The following is a 16,759-nucleotide window of genomic DNA, read 5'->3' as shown; positions in this document are numbered from 1 at the left end:
TACAAGGAAAATAAATAGAGTAATAAATCTGTACAAACATATATACAAGTGCTGTGGGGAGGGGAAGGAGGTAGGGCCGGGGGGAGGGAGAGAGGAAAGAGGGGGCTCAGTCTGGGAAGGCCTCCTGGAGGAGGTGAGCTCTCAGTAGGGCTTTGAAAGGAGGAAGAGAGCTCGCTTGGCGGATGGGCAGAGGGAGGGAATTCCAGGCCAGGGGGATGACGTGGGCCGGGGATCGATGGCGGGACAGGCGAGAACGAGGCACGGGGAGGAGATTAGCGGCAGAGGAGCGGAAGGTGCGGGCTGGGCTGGAGAAGGAGAGAAGGGAGGTGAGGTAGGAGGGGGCGAGGGGATGGACAGCCGTGAAGCTCTGGATATGTCTGTTTCTTCATCTAGTGGACTCTCCCAAATACTTAGAACAGTGTACTGCACACAGTAACAGCACTTAGTCCAGTGCCTGGCACATACTAAGCGCTTAAAAAATACCATGATTATAAATACGAGTGAATGAACCGGGAACGTATCTGTTCATTGTTGTTTTGTCCTCTCCCAGGCGCTTAGTACAGTTTTGTGCATACAGTAAGCGCTCAGTAAATACAAGTAATTGAATGAATGAATGAATTCTCATCCCCCATACCCTCTCCACTAGGACATTCTGCCTCCGCATATGCATAGATGGTGAGCCCGTTGTTGGGTAGGGACCTTCTCTATATGTTGCCAACTTGTACTTCCCAAGCACTTTGTACAGTGCTCTGCACATAGTAAGCGCTCAATAAATATGATTGAATGAATAGATGGTGCCATGGGCACAATTACTATTAAGACCGAGCATCCACACTTCCCTTTCCTCCTCGGTCCATCAGTGCTATGTATTGAGTGTTTACCGTGTGCAGAGAGCCATACCAAGCACTTGGGAGAGTATCAATCAATGGTATTTATTTAAAGAGCACGGGCTTTGGAGTCAGAGGTCATGGGTTCAAATCCCGGCTCCACCACTTATCAGCTGTGTGACTTTGGGCAAATCACTTAACTTCTCTTTGCCTCAGTGACCTCATCTGTAAAATGGGGATTAAGACTGTGAGCCCCATGGGGGACAACCTGATCATCTTGTAACCTCCCCAGCGCTTAGAACAATGCTTTGCACATAGTAAGCACTTAATAAATGCTATTATTATTATTATTATTATTATTATTATTATTATTATTATTCAGCACTTACTGTGTGCAGGGCACTGTAGTAAGCCCTGGGGAGAGTACAATACAATGCAATAGACGTGTTCCCTGCCCACAAGGAACTTACAGTCTAGATGGGGAGACAGACATTAATATAAATATAGTGTGTATGTGAACAAAATCAATCAATCAATCAATCGTATTTATTGAGCACTTACTATGTGCAGAGCACTGTACTAAGCGCTTGGGAAGTACAAATTGGCAACATATAGAGACAGTCCCTACCCAACAGTGGGCTCACTATCTAAAAGGGGGAGACAGAGAACAAAACCAAACATACTAACAAAATAAAATAAATAGAATAGCTATGTACAAGTAAAATAAATAAGTAAATAAATAGAGTAATAAATATGTACAAACATATATACATATATACAGGTGCTGTGGGGAAGGGAAGGAGGTAAGATGGGGGGATGGAGAGGGGCACGAGGGGGAGAGGAAGGAAGGGGCTCAGTCTGGGAAGTGGTGTGGGACTGAGGATTCAGTCATTCGTTCATTCAATCGTATTGAGCGCTTACTGTGTGCAGAGCACTGTACTAAGCGCTTGGGAAGTACAAGTTGGCAACATATAGAAACGGTCCCTACCCAACAGTGGGCTTACAGTCTAGAAGGGGGAGAAGGATGGGGTGACTATCGAGTTGCTTAGAGGGTACTTTGGGGAAGAAGAAGAGTTAATCCAGGGCCTCTTGGAGGAGATATGACCGCATTGTGGCCTACTGGATAGAGCCTGGGCCTGGGAATCGGAAGGTCATGGGTTCTAATCCCGGCCCCTTCACGTGTCTGCTGGGCGACCCTGGGTAAGTCACTTCACTTCTCTGTGCCTCAGTTCCCTCATCTGTAAAATGAGGAGTGAGACCGTGAGCCCCACACAAACAGGGACTGTACCCAACCCGATTTGCGTTGTATCGACCCCAGCGCGTAGTACAGAGGCAGCATGACGGAGCGGATAGAGCCCGGTCCTGGGAGTCAGGAGGTCATGAGTTCTAATCCCGGCTCCACCACTTGTCTGCGGTGCGACCCTGGGCAAGTCACTTCACTTCTCTGGACCTCAGTTACCTTATCCGTAAAAGGGGGATTGAGACTGTGAGCCCCCCGTGGGACAACCGTGTATTCACCCCGGCGCTTAGAACAAGTGGGGAGAGTCATGGTCTGCGTTTATGGCGGGGGAGAGCGTTCCAGGCAAGAGAGAGGTCGTGGATAAAGGGTCGGTGCTGAGCTAGATGAGATTGGGCAGAGTGAGCAAACTGGCACTAGAGAAGGAGCAAAGTTTGAAGCAGCGTGGCTCAGTGGAAAGAGCCTGGGCTTTGGAGTCAGAGGTCATGGGTTCAAATCCCGGCTCTGCCAATTGTCCGCTGGGTGACTTTGGACAAGTCACTTAACTTCTCTAGGTCTCAGTTACCTCATCTGTAAAATGGGGATTAAGACTGTGAGCCCCCCGTGGGACAACCGGATCACTTGTAACCTCTCCAGTGCTTAGAACAGTGCTTTGCACATAGTAAGCGCTTAATAAATGCCATCATCATTATTTGCGGGCTGGGCTGCAGGAGGAGATCCGTCAGTGAGGTGAGGTAGGAGGGGGGTGAGCTGTGATGGTAAGGAGATCCCTTTCTCTCTCTCTCTCTCTCACACCCCCTCTCTCTTTCTCGAATAGCAAGAAGAATAATAATTGTGGTATTTGTTATGCACTTACTGTGTGCCAGGTACTGTACTAAGCGCTGGGGTGGATACAAGCAAATCAGTTTGGACGCAGTCCCTGTCCCACCTAATAATAATAATAATGATGGCATTTATTAAGCGCTTACTATGTGCAAAGCACTGTTCTAAGCGCTGGGGAGGTTACAAAGCGATCAGGTTGTTGTCCCACAGGGGGCTCACAGTCTTGATCCCCATTTTACAGATGAGGTGACTGAGGCCCAGAGAAGTTAAAAGTGACTTTCCCAAAGTCCCACAGCTGACAATTGGCGGAGCCAGGATTTGAACCCATGACCTCTGACTCCAAAGCCCGAGCTCTTTCCACTGGGCCATGCTGCTTCACATGGGGCTCACAGTCTCACTCCCTAGGGCTCACAGTCTCCCCAGTTCACAGATGAGGGAACTGAGGTCCAGAGAAGTGAAGCGACTTGTCTAAGATCACACAGCAGAGTGATCAGAACCTGTGACCTTCTTACTCCCAGGCCCAGTCTCTCTCCACTGTTCATTCATTCATTTAATCGTATTTATTGAGCGCTTACTGTGTGCAGAGCACTGTACTAAGTGCTTGGGAAGTACAAGTTGGCAACATTTAGAGACGGTCCCTACCCAACAGCGGGCTCACGGTCTAGAAGGGGGAGACAGACAACAAGACAAAACATATTAACAAAATAAAATAAATAGAATAAATATGTACAAATAAAATAAATAGAGTAATAAATACGTACAAACATATATACATATATGCAGGTGGTGTGGGGAGGGGAAGGAGGGGGCTCCTAGTAGCAGCAATGAGGTCACTGAGCCCAAGTGGGGAAATTCCCAACCCTATAACACAGCTTTTGGTGGTGTTTTGTTGTTTTTAGGTCCGATGCTTTAGGGCAGATCCTTCCACAGCTGGGAAAAGATTGGACCCACCAAGGCATAGCTAAACTCTACCATTCCATCAACGAGTACGTATCTCATCTGGGGAGGGAATTAAACTTTCTTTGGTTCAGAAATTGAGCTTGGGAATAGGCTAGTGGGAATCGTTACCTGTCTTCTGCTGCCTTAGAAGGGTAGGTACACTGATCCTTCAGGCCCCTCATCCTGAGAAGGAGAATTGTGGAATTTGTTAGTGGTCGCTTGGTGCCAAGCATCTGCTAAGTGTGGGGTAATCAGTCAGTCAGTCATATTTATTGAGCGCTTACTGTGTGCAGGGCACTGTACTAAGCGCTTGGGAGAGGACAATAGAACAATAAACAGACACAGTCCCTGCCCACCTTGAGTTTACAAGCTAGAGGGGGAGACAGACAGATATGAGATAATCGGGTCGGACGCAGCGCCTGGCCCACGGGGGGCTCACAGGCAGGTGGGAGGCTGGGTCTCGACCCATTTTAAAGGGGAGGAAACTGAGGCCCAGCGAAGTTAAACTTCCCTGAGATCTGTCCATACACACACCCTCTCCTCCCTTCCCTTGGCTGCCCCGGGCCCTTTTCTCTGAAGGTGCCATTACGTGGGAAACCTTTTTTTTAATGGCACTTATTAAGCGCTTACTGTGTGCAAAGCACTGTTCTAAGTACCGTTCTAAAGTTGTTTCAGCAGCAGCAAAAGCCTCAATACTTACCTTATCCTCTCCTTGACCTCAGCTGAGAGGAAGTTGGTTTTCCCACAGACCCACACTGTGTCCTTTCGGAGCTCCGCAAATTCTGAGGGTTTGGGGAGTGGGGTCGGGGAGGGGGTAGCAGCAGCTGTAGGGGCGCCCAGGCCATTTGAGTTGAAGGGAAAAGTTGAGGAGTCTAGAGTGTCGACCCACAGCACCGAACTGCAAAAAAGATAATCCTCAGCTGTCCCTTTGGGGTCTGGGCCTGTTCAGAATTCAATCCGTCGCTCAGGTGGAGCCACTGGTGTCTTCATCATCAATCATCAGTCGTATTTATTGAGCGCTTACTGTGTGTACTGTACAGTGCTCTGCACATAGTAAGCGCTCGATAAATATGATAAATAAATATGATTGATTGTACTAAGCACTTGGGAAGTCCAATTTGTCTTCTGAAAACAGGCCCTTTTTAATAGTAATAATGATAACGATGGTATTTGTTAAGCGCTTATTATGTGCCAAGCACCGTTCTAAGCAGTGGCAGGGGGGAGACAAGGTGATTTTCAGAAGAGGGCTCCTATGTGGCCCTCGAGGAGGAGAGCAGAGGGACTAAGTTTCCGTCCACTCCGAACGTTGGCTACCGCCGTAGGTCGATATCAAAGCCACCACTCCCTTCCTTTCCTCTGAGCGGCCATCCCGCTGCCTCGTCGGGAGGCCGGGATCTCTCCGGGCTGTGAAGACGTTAAGCGGCGTGCGTTTTCCAACAGGAACGGCTACAAGTTTCTGTACTGCTCAGCTCGGGCCATCGGGATGGCGGACATGACGAGGGGGTACCTGCATTGGGTCAACGACAAAGGAACCATCCTCCCCCGGGGACCGCTAATGCTGTCTCCCAGCAGCTTGTTCTCCGCTTTCCACAGGTACCGCAACCGGCTCGGGGGCTCAGCAGTTAAAGCGCTGGTCTCGTAAACCGGGGGGCGGGAGTTCGAATCTCCCCGGGGCTTTCGATCCTTCAAAAAGCTCCTTCGTCCCCTCTAGACCATAGTCTCGGCGTGGGCAGGGCACGTGTCGTCCAACTCGGCCCGAGGTTGCTCTCCCTGCTCACAGTAAGCGCGTAGTTCAGTGCTGTGCACACAGTAAACGCTCAGTAAATACAATTGAATGAAATTTGATGGAATAAGCATTCAGTAAATAGCAATGATTGAGTGAAATTCTTATATTAGAGAGAAAGATAAAAGGCAATGTTTTTGCCTGTCTAGAATGGCTTGTTACTGCCACACCCGGAAGACTGCGTGGATTTTTGGCCACTGCATCGTATGACTGAATTGGAGATAGGAAGCAGTGTGACCTAGTGGCTAGAGCCCAGCCCTGGGAGTCAGAAGGACCTGGGTTCTAATCCCGGCCCTGCCACTTGTCTGCTGTGTGACCTTGGGCAAGTCCCTTCACTTCCCTATGCCTCAGTTTCCTCATCTGTAAAATGGGGATTGAGATTATGAGCCCCATGTGGGACAAGGATTGTGTCCAACCTGATTAGCTTGTATCCACCCTGGCGCTTAGTACAGCCTGGCATATAATACGCACTTAACAAATGCCAGAATTATTATTACTTCACTTCTCTGGGCTTCAGTGACCTCATCTGTAAAGTGGGGGTGAAGACGGTGAGCCCCATGTGGGACTTGGACTGTGTCCAGCCTGATTAGCTTGTATCGACCCCAGTGCTTAGTACGGTGCAGTTGATAAATTGTGTGCCTGTGTGTGTGTGTCTGTGTGTCTATGTGTGTGTGTGTGTATTTTTGGGGCAGCAGCTGCATGGGAGAGAGTCGAGGGCGGAGACTCAGGTTTACTCTGCGGAAGAGGACAACGGTTAAACCGCTTCACTACCAGAACGATTGGTTCTGGAAGAGATGTGTCCAATGGAGTTGCTATGGGTCGGACGTGACTCGACGGCATAAGACAACAGCATATATATATATGTGTGTGTGTGTGTGTGTGTATACACATATATATATATTTGTTGCTGTTGTATATATATATATATTGTATATATTTGTATATATTTGTGTGTGTTTATATGTACATATAAAAGGTAGGAAGGGCAAATAAAATGAATCGCGGGTGGGGCAGCTTCCAAAAGAGGTACTGAAAAGATCATTAGAGAAGGAGCGTGGCTCAGTGGAAATAGCACGGGCTTTGGAGTCAGAGGTCAGGGGTTCAAATCCCAGCTCCTCCAGTTGTCAGCTGTGTGACTTTGGGCAAGTCACTTCACTTCTCTGTGCCTCAGTTCCCTCATCTGGAAAATGGGGATTAAGACTGTGAGCCCCACGTGGGACAACCTGGTCACCTTGTATCCCCCCAGCGCTTAGAACAGTGCTTTGCACATAGTAAGCGCTTAACAAATACCATCATTATTATCATCCCTCAGTAGTGTTTATTGAGCACCAGCAGTTTGCAGAGCACCTAAGTGCTTGGGACAGCACCGTCAAAATAAGTGGTCTTCAGGGAATTTAGACTCTAATGGGAGGGAGCGAGAGGGGACAAGAGCGAAGTCTCAAAAACCATGACAGATGTGGACAGGGTGAACTTAGAAGAGTTGTTCCCCAAACTCCACAACACCAGGGTGAGGAGACAACCCCCGACCCCCAACTAAAACGGAAGGCTGGCAGATTCAAGATTTTACAAAAGGAAAACCTCCTGATGCAAAAGCGAGGAAAAAATTTGCAATTCATTTATTTGGGAAGCCATCCAGGCGGGAAATGTCATTAGGCGTGAGGATAAAGTAGAAGAAAAGGTTAGTGATATGTGAAGATATGCTCTCAGCAGCAAGGGCCATGTAATACACTGTTCCTCTGAGGAGTTTTTTGAGGGACCTTTGGTGCCACTGTAGTAATGGCACTGCTCATCGTTCTTGTTTGCTCTTGAGCGTGTGGTGGTGTGTGGGTGTGTGTGTTTTGAGGGGAAGATGGGCAGTTGTGCCCGCTGAGAGAGGGCGTAGAACCTCAGCTTCAGTGTGGTTAATTCATTCATTCATTCACTCATTCATTCAATCGTATTTATTGAGCACTTACTGTGTGCAGAGCACTGTACTAAGCACTTGGGAAGTACAAGTCGGCAACATCTAGAGACGGTCCCTACCCAACAGTGGGCTCACAGTCTAGAAGGGAGAGACCGACAACAAAACAAAACATATTAACAAAATAAAATAAATAGAATAAATATGTACAAATAAAATAGAGTAATAAATACGTACAAACATATATACAGATATATATATAATTGTGTATACATATATACACAATTACATGTGTACATAATATATACATATACATATATATACATAATTACATGTGATTGCAGTTCTAGACTGTGAGCCCACTGTTGGGTAGGGACCGTCTCTGTATGTTGCCAAATTGTACTTCCCAAGTGCTTAGTACAGTGCTCTGCACACCGTAAGCGCTCAATAAATACGATTGAATGAATGAATGAATAACCTGCTTCACAGTTAACGCAAAATGCTTCAAGACTCCATGCTAGGTCAGTCTGAGAAGAAAATTCCATAGCATTGTTCCTCCTTCCCAGGATCTCAGCATGTTGAGGAAAAGATTTTAGTATCTTTGCAGTAGCAGTAGTAGTAAAAATAATAATAATAATGGTACTTATTAAGCGCTTACTATGTGTCAAGCACTGGGGCAAATGCAAGTTAATCAGGTTGAACACAGTCCCTGTCCCACATGGAGCTCACATTCTTAATCCCCATTTTACAGGCGAGGTATTGGAGGCCCAGAGCAGTGAAGTGACTTGCCCAAGGACACATAGACTTATGACAAAGCCAGGATTAGAACCCAGGTCCTTCTGATTCCCAGGCCCATGCTCTATCCACTAAGCCATGCTTCTTCTTTGTCTAATCAACTCTCAAATAGTTGGGTTTAATAGACTGATAAATAGTAAGAGAAGCAGTGTGGCTCAGTGGAAAGAGCACATGCTCGGGAGTCAGAGGTCATGGGTTCCAATTCCGACTCTGCCACTTGTCTGTTGTGTGACTCTGGGCAAGTCACTTAACTTCTCTGTGCCTCAGTTACCTCATCTGTAAAATGGGGATTAAGACTGTGAGCCCCCCGTGGGACAACCTGATCACCTTGTAACCTCCCCAGCGCTTAGAACAGTGCTTTGCACATAGTAAATGGTTAATAAATGCCATCGTTGTTATTATTATTAAAGTAAAGCTAGAGTAAATCAATCAGTGGTATGCACTTACTCTGTGCGAAACACTGTACTAAGATCTTGGGAGAGTACAGTGCAACAGAATTAGTAGATATGTTCCCTGCCCACAACAAACTTACAGTCTAGCCATTCATTCATTCAATCAATCAGTCAATCAATCGTATTTATTGAGCACTTACTGTGTGCAGAGCACTGTACTAAGCACTTGGGAAGTACAAGCTGACAACATATAGAGACAGTCCCTACCCAACAGTGGGCTCACAGTCTAGAAGGGGGAGACAGAGAACAAAACCAAACATACTAACAAAATAAAATAAATAGAATAGATAGGTACAAGTAAGATAAATAAATAAATAAATTTATATTTGTTAGAATTAGTAGATATGTTCCCTGCCCACAACAAACCTACAGTCTAGTCATTCATTCAATCAATCAATCAATCAATCGTATTTATTGAGCGCTCACTGTGTGCAAGAGCACCGTATTCAGTGCTTGAAATCTAGAAATCCAGAAAATGTGAACCCTCCCTCCCTTCCTCTCTCCCCAGTTTCTAATTTGCTCATTACCAGTGTGAGTTCAAGGAAAGTGGGAATCAGTCCATTTCTTAAAGAAAATAATGATAATAGTGGTATTTGTGAAGCGCTTACTAAGCCCCAGGGTAGATACAAGATCATCAGGCCAGACATAGTCCCTATTTTATTTACCAGAATAATCAGTCAATCAGTGGTGTTTATTGAGAGCTTACTGGGTGCAGAGCACTGGACTAAGCATTTGGGAGAGGACAGTGTAACAGATAGGAAGACACGTTCCCTGCCCACAATGAGCTTACAGTCTAGAGGGGGAGACCGACGTTTGTATAAATGAATAAATTTCCGATGTGGACGTAAGTGCTGAGGGAATGAGGGTGGGGTGAGTAAAGGGTGAAAATCCAAGTGCAAGGGTGACACAGAAAGGGAGAAGAGGAAATGGGGGCTTAGTCGGAAAAGGCCTCTTGGAGGAGATGCGTTTTTAATAAGAATTAATAGGAAGCCCATTTGAGGATCAGGGAGCTTCAGAGCCCATCAGAATATGCTGGAAACTGGATCCTACTTAATAATAATGATGGCATTTGTTAAGTGCTTACTATGTGCCAAGCACTGTTCTAAGCTCTGGGGAGGATTCAAGGTGATCAGGTTGTCCCACGTGGGGCTCACAGTCTTAACCCCCATTTTACAGCTGAGGGAACTGAGGCACAGAGAAGTGCCTCCTCCCCCTCTCCATCCCCCCAGCCTTACCTCCTTCCCTTCCCCACAGCACCTGTATATATGTATATATGTTTGTACGTATTTATTACTCTATTTATTTTACTTGTACATATTTATTCTACTTATTTTATTTTGTTAATATGTTTTGTTTTGTCCGCTGTCTCCCCCTTCTAGACTGTGAGCCCACGGTTGGGTAGGGACCGTCTCTATATGTTGCCAACTTGTACTTCCCAAGCGCTTAGTACAGTGCTCTGCACACAGTAAGCGCTCAATAAATACGATTGAATGAATGAATGAATGAATGAATGAATGAAGTGATTTGCCTAAAGTCACACAACTGACAAGCTACAGAGCTGGGATTTGAACCCACGACCTCTGACTCCCAAGCCTGTGCTCTTCCCACTGAGCCACGCTGCTTCTCATAATAGCTTCCCTTAATAACTGATTCTACAGCAGGAGAAGGAAGAAAGATAATGAATGGTAGCCCTTTTGGGCTATTAAAGACTGAAGAAAAGATTCATTGTAAAATTCAGGAAAATACTTCACCCAAGAAAGCTTTCACATTAATTCCTGCTTTTGCTGTCATTTTTTTTTTTTTAAAGATGTGCCTGATCAGGGTTTTCTGTCTTCTCTAGTCCTAAAAAGAAGTTTCCCAGATAAGCAGAGGGACTAATAATAATAATAATTTTGGTATTTGTTAAATGCCTTCTTTGTGCCAGGCACTGTACTAAGCACTGAGGTGGATACAAGCAAATTGGGTTGGGCACAGTCCCCGCCCGACATGGGGCTCTCAGTGTTCATCCCCATTTTACCGATGAGGTAGCTAAGGCCCAGAGAAGTTAAGTAACTTGCCCAAGGTCACACAGCAGAGCCGGGATTAGAACCCAGGTCTTTCCCACTCCCAGGCCCGGGCTCTAGCCACTAGGCCACGCCGCTTCTCCGGAGACCGCGCCGAGCCGGCCAGCGATTGTCATTGAAGGGCTCAGTCTCGTGTTCATGTTCCATTCCAGGGAAGTGATAGAAAAGAAACCGGAAAAGTTCAAAATCGAATGCCTGAATGACATCAGGAACCTGTTTCCTTCACAAAAACAGCCTTTCTATGCTGCTTTTGGGAACCGGCCAAACGTAAGTCAGCCCCTCTCCAGCCAATCAGTTCAAACCCATCTCGTCGGGAGTAGAGCGGGAGCTGACGCGACTTTCTAAGGCAATTTGTTTCCGTTCTAACGTGGCGGGCTTGGAGGCCTGGGGGGTGGTGGGTCTCCTAATTGCCGACATGAAGATTGCCTTGGAATTGCTGGTGGGACAAAGAGAAAACGTTATTCTAGCTCCCACCGCTTTTCCTGTTGTTCTAGCTCCAGTTTCTCAAGTTATAAATGAATGACCGGGCTTTTAGGAAGAGTAGGCCTTCCATCCGTCCTCCTCCCTTTCGCCTCTTTCCCCACCGCCACCCTCAAAGCCTGGCCCCAATTTGCAGCGGTTAATAGAGGTTCCCAGATATGCCGGAATTGGAACAAGAAGATTGCTTATCCCGCCCACGGCTTCCCTGAGGCCCTGCGGCCTGCTCTCCTTTCCGGCCATTTAGTTTCTGGGGCATCTGAGGGGGGTCACCTGAGATATGCCTTTTATGTCTTTTAGACTGTGAGCCCACTGTTGGGTGGGGACTGTCTCTATATGTTGCCAATTTGTACTTCCCAAGCGCTTAGTCCAGTGCTCTGCACATAGTAAGCGCTCAATAAATACGATTGATGATATGCCTTGTCGTTCGGCGCGGTTGTTCGCAGAGCTCGGGGCGAATACCGGAATCCTCCAAGCCCCACGTGTTTTCCAAAGGCTGCCGATGATTTCCTCCCTTCCCTCGACTTCCCCGTTGATTTTTCCCGCAGGACGTGTTTGCCTATACCCAAGTGGGAGTCCCGGACTGTAGGATATTCACGGTGAACCCCAAGGGCGAATTAATTCAGGAGCGGACCAAAGGGAACAAATCATCGTAAGAAACCTTTCCAGTTCCCATTTCTTCCCCCGCATTGAGAGGAGGGGGGAAAACGCATGAATTGTAACGTTGAGAGGGTCAGGTGTGCTTCCTGGAGACCTGAGTATGGATGCATCTGCCCCCTCATTGAGAAGCACCGTGGCGGAGTGGATAGGCAGAAGGTCACGGGTTCTAATCCTGACTTCGCCGCTGAATAATAATATCATTTCATCATCATCAATCATATTTATTGAGCGCTTACTGTGTGCAGAGCACTGTACTAAGCACTTGGGAAGTCCAAATTGGCAACATATAGAGACAGTCCCTACCCAGCAGTGGGCTCACAGTCTAAAAGTAATAATAATGATAATAACATTTATTAAGCGCTTACTATGTGCAAAGCACTGTTCTAAGCGCTGGGGGGTTACAAGGTGATCAGGTTGGCCCACGGGGGCTCACAGTCTTCATCCCCATTTTACAGATGAGGGAACTGAGGCCCAGAAAAGTGAAGTGACTTGCCCAAAGTCACACAGCTGACAGCTGGCGGAGCCGAGATTTGAACCCATAACCTCTGACTCCAAAGCCCGGGCTCTTTCCACTGAGCCAAGCTGCTTCTCTGGGTATAGGTGTAGGTACCAAGATTGTTAATCAATCAATCATATTTATTGAGCGCTTACTGTATGCAGAGCACTGTACTAAGCGCTTGGGAAGTACAAGTTGGCAACACATAGAGACAGTCCCTACCCAACAGTGGGCTCACAGTCTAAAAGATTAAGCGCTTACTATGTGCCAGGCACTGTACTAAGCACTGGAGTAGATACAGTCAAGTTGGATTGGACACTGTCCCCATCCCATGTGGGGCTCACAGTCTCAATCCCCATTTTACAGATAATAATAATAATAATGGCATTTGTTAAGTGCTTACTATGTGGCAGGCACTGTACTAAGCGCTGGAGTAGATACAGTCAAGTTGGATTGAACACTGTCCCCGTCCCACGTGGGGCTCACAGTCTCAGTCCCCATTTTACAGATAAGAATAATAATAATAATAATAATGGCATTTGTTAAGCGCTTACTATGTGCCAGGCACTGTACTAAGCGCTGGAGTAGATACAATCAAGTTGGATTGGACACTGGCCCCGTCCCACGTGGGGCTCACAGTCTCAATCCCCGTTTTACAGATAATAATAATAATGATAATAGCATTTGTTAAGCGCTTACTATGTGCCAGGCACTGTACTAAGCGCTGGAGTAGATACAATCAAGTTGGATTGGACACTGTCCCCGTCCCACGTGGGGCTCACAGTCTCAATCCCCATTTTACAGATAATAATAATAATAATAATGGCATTTGTTAAGCGCTTACTATGTGCAATGTACTGTTCTAAGCGCTGGAGGGGGATACAAGCAGCGTGGCTCAGTGGAAAGAGCACGGGCTTTGGAGTCAGAGGTCATGGGTTCGAATCCCAACTCCACCACATGTCTGCTGTGTGACCTTGGGCAAGTCACTTAACTTCTCTGAGCCTCAGTTACCTCATCTGTAAAATGGGGATTACGACTGTGAGCCCCACGTGGGACAACCTGATCACCTTGTATCCCCCCCCCAGCGCTTAGAACAGTGCTTTGCACATAGTAAGCGCTTAACAAATGCCATCATTATTATACAAGGTGATCAGGTCGTCCCACGTGGGGCTCACAGTCTTAATCCCCATTTTACAGATGAAGTAACTGTGGCACAGAGAAGTGAAGTGACTCACCCAAGGTCACACAGCAGGCATGTGGCAGTGCCGGGAATTGAACCCATGCCCTTCTGACCCCAGGCCTGTGCTCTATCCACTACACCATGCTGGGTGACCTTGGACAAGTCACTTCATTTCTCTGGGCCTCCATTCCCTCATCTGGAAATTGGGGATTGACCCTGGGAGCCCCACATGGGACAGGGACTGTGTCTAACCCAATTTGCTATATCCGCCGCAGCGCTTAGTACAGTACCTGTTACATAGTAAGCGCTTAACAAATACTATAGTTAATTAGCTAATTAATGAATTTTTAAAAACTACGACCCACCACCCAGATTATCCAAAGAAACCGAAACAGGGAAATGAAGAGGAAAGCGATGGGCAGTGAATCCATCTATTGCTGTACTCTCCCAAGTGCTTAGTACAGTGCTCTGCACACAGTAAGCACTCAGTAAGTATGATTGAATGATGTCTTGTATCTACCACAGCACTTAGTACAGTATCTAGCAGGTTGTTAGCTCTTAACCAACACTACAACATTTATTTTTATTATTTCACTTGAGGGAGGTTCATTCATTCTTTCAATCGTATTTATTGAGCACTTACTGTGTGCAGAGCACTGTACTAAGTGCTCGGAAAATACAGTACGGCACAGATAGAGACAATCCCTACCCAACAACGGGTAGACTGCTATATTTCTCCCTCCAGTCAGTGGTACTTGTTGAACGCTCATTGTCCGCAGAGCACTGTACTAAGCGCTTGGGAGAGTCCGGGTTTGCTGGGAGCGGCTTTGGGCCGCCCTGTGGCCCTGCAGGTGGTTCATTCATTCATTATCATATTTATCGAGCACTTGCTGTGGGCAGAGCACTGTACTAAGCGCTTGGCTGGGTACAGTAGAACACTACACAGACACTTTCCCTGCCCACACGAGCTGACAGTCTAGAGGCCGCGCAAACACCAAGCGGTGTGTTTCATTCATTCATTGTTGTATTTATTCATTCATTCAATTGTATTTATTGAGCGCTTACTGTGTGCAGAGCACTGTACTAAGCGGTTGGGAAGTACAAATCAGCAACAAATAGAGACGGTCCCTACCTAACAATGGGCCTGTGCACAGAGCACTGTACTAGAAAGCAGCGTGGCTCAGTGGGGAGTCAGAGGTCGTGGGTTCTAATCCCAGCTCCTCCACCTGTCAGCTTTGTGATTTGGGGCAAGTCGCTTCACTTCTCTGGGCCTCAGTGACCTCATCTGTAAAATGGGAAATAAGACGGTGAGCCCCACGTGGGACAACCTGATGACCTTGTATCTACCCCAGTGCTTAGAACAGTGCTCAGCACGTAGTAAGCACTCAACAAATACCAACATTATTATTATTAGTAGTAGTAGTAGTAGTAGTAGTAGTAAGTGCTTGGAAAGTACAATTGGGTGTGTTTCCGTCGTCTCCCCCGCCCCCCGCGCAGGTACCACAGGCTGAGCGAACTGGTGGAGCACGTCTTCCCCCTTCTCCACAAAGAGCAGAATTCCGCCTTCGCCTACCCGGAGTTCAGCTCATTCTGCTTCTGGCGAGACCCCATCCCCAAGTTGAACCTGGATGACCTGGCCTGAGGGGAGCCGGCGGGATCTCTCCGCTTTGCCGCTCGGCTCCCGGTTGGAGCCAAGAACTTTCCGGAAGGGGACGGAGAGGCGACGGTCTCACCTTAGAACCTGGCACGTCCCCCTGTCCCTCCCCATCCCGTCACCCTTCCATCCCCTTCCCCTCTCCCCTCCGTCTGCGCTCAGCGCTTGGTGACAAAGCAGTCAGAGCAGAGGAAGGCAAATCTCCGGCGGTTTTAAGCCACCGCTCCCCTTTTCGTCACCTTCCCAGTTGGGCTCAGGGACCGGTGATCCCCGAGCCTTAATCCAGCCAACCCCAGTGGTCCAGAAGAGCGTGGAGGAGGAAGCTTCAGTCTTAAGTTTGCGGTCCCGCGCTTTTATCCCGACAGACCAGCTCTTCAACCCAGGCTTTCGAGCCGAGCGCCGCGTGGGGATCTTTTCGATCGTCTCGAAGGGGGAAAGGAAAACCAAAAAAAAAAAAAAAACGGAAAAAGAGTCACCATCCGAAAGTGTGTCGAGGTAAACGGTAATGGTTCAAACCCCCGTGACCGGGTTGAGGGTGGGGGCTGTCTGAAGACGGCTACTTTTCAGGACACCGGCTGGCTGAGAAACAAAGTCCGTGTACGTTTATTCCTAAAAGACCTCACCCACCCGAAACTAGCGAGAAAGGGCATTGGCACATGTTCGGTGAGGTAAAATGCCTGTTCCACAGGCCTGGCCGGGGGCTTCAAGATAAAAAGAAGACGCTCGGGCATCCCCCGTCGTCGCAGGGTTGCCCGACATTGTAGAGGCGTGAGGTTGACAGGAAAGAAAACTCAAAAGTTTTTCTTCCCTGAGACGAACCTTTATTCCGTCCAGCCCCAGCAGCAGCGAGGGAGACTACGGAAAGGGTGAGGGTCACCTGCCGCGAAAATTGCAATACCGGGAAGCTGGCATTCCCTCTCGTAAGCTCTCGTAGACCGGGGGAGGCGGAAAGAAGCCCTAATGGAGGGTGTTCGGTCAGTTCTAGAAAAATGATTCCCTTTTAAAGCTGTGAGAGGTGAGCTGGAAATCACCTGCTGTTGGGGGGTGGGGGGGGGGGGGGGAAGGGGATGACTGGATGGGAAAAGGGTGAGGGGCGAGGTCCCCAGGGATGAGTTTTGCCTCATCCCTCCAGTTGGTGCTCAGCTGGGCTGAGTCCACAAATCCCGGCAGCTAGGCCGGGTTCTCAGGAAAACAGCAACAAGCGCGGGATCGGGTGACCTTCCCGCCGGCGTATCCAACTTGGGAGGATCTGGAGGGTTTGCGTTGGGGAGCAGGAGGCTGCGCCTAGCCAAGGGCAAGGCCGCTGGCCGGCCTTTCGGGAAGAATCGGAACCACAGTCTGCCGTTAACACCGAGAGCGGGAGAGTTCTCGCTGTGGGGTGTTTAGTGTTCAGGAGAAGGTTTGGAATGTGTCTGTGGGGAGCGTCACACTGTCGATCAACCAGTGCTATCTGTTGAGCGCCTGCTGAGGACAG

General features: G+C 47.9%; 1 protein-coding gene across 7 annotated transcripts in view; it reads left to right on the top strand.

Moving 5' to 3' along the window:
• The window catches only part of LPIN2 (lipin 2), a 166,063-nt gene extending 149,742 nt beyond the window's left edge, over positions 1-16,321 (top strand). For all 7 annotated transcript variants that reach the window (XM_038746840.1, XM_038746839.1, XM_038746838.1 and 4 more), the window contains 5 exons: positions 3,786-3,872; positions 5,266-5,418; positions 10,971-11,085; positions 11,844-11,947; positions 15,129-16,321. In XM_038746840.1, coding sequence (XP_038602768.1) covers positions 3,786-3,872; positions 5,266-5,418; positions 10,971-11,085; positions 11,844-11,947; positions 15,129-15,273 — 604 coding nt within the window. In that variant the 3' untranslated portion in view covers positions 15,274-16,321. The remainder of the gene's footprint in view (positions 1-3,785; positions 3,873-5,265; positions 5,419-10,970; positions 11,086-11,843; positions 11,948-15,128) is intronic.
• The last annotated feature ends 438 nt before the right edge of the window (positions 16,322-16,759 follow it).

This window comes from Tachyglossus aculeatus, chromosome 5 (genome assembly GCF_015852505.1).
Source record: "Tachyglossus aculeatus isolate mTacAcu1 chromosome 5, mTacAcu1.pri, whole genome shotgun sequence".
Classification (NCBI taxonomy): Eukaryota; Metazoa; Chordata; class Mammalia; order Monotremata; family Tachyglossidae; genus Tachyglossus; species Tachyglossus aculeatus.
This window is presented reverse-complemented; position numbering and strand designations above follow the sequence as displayed.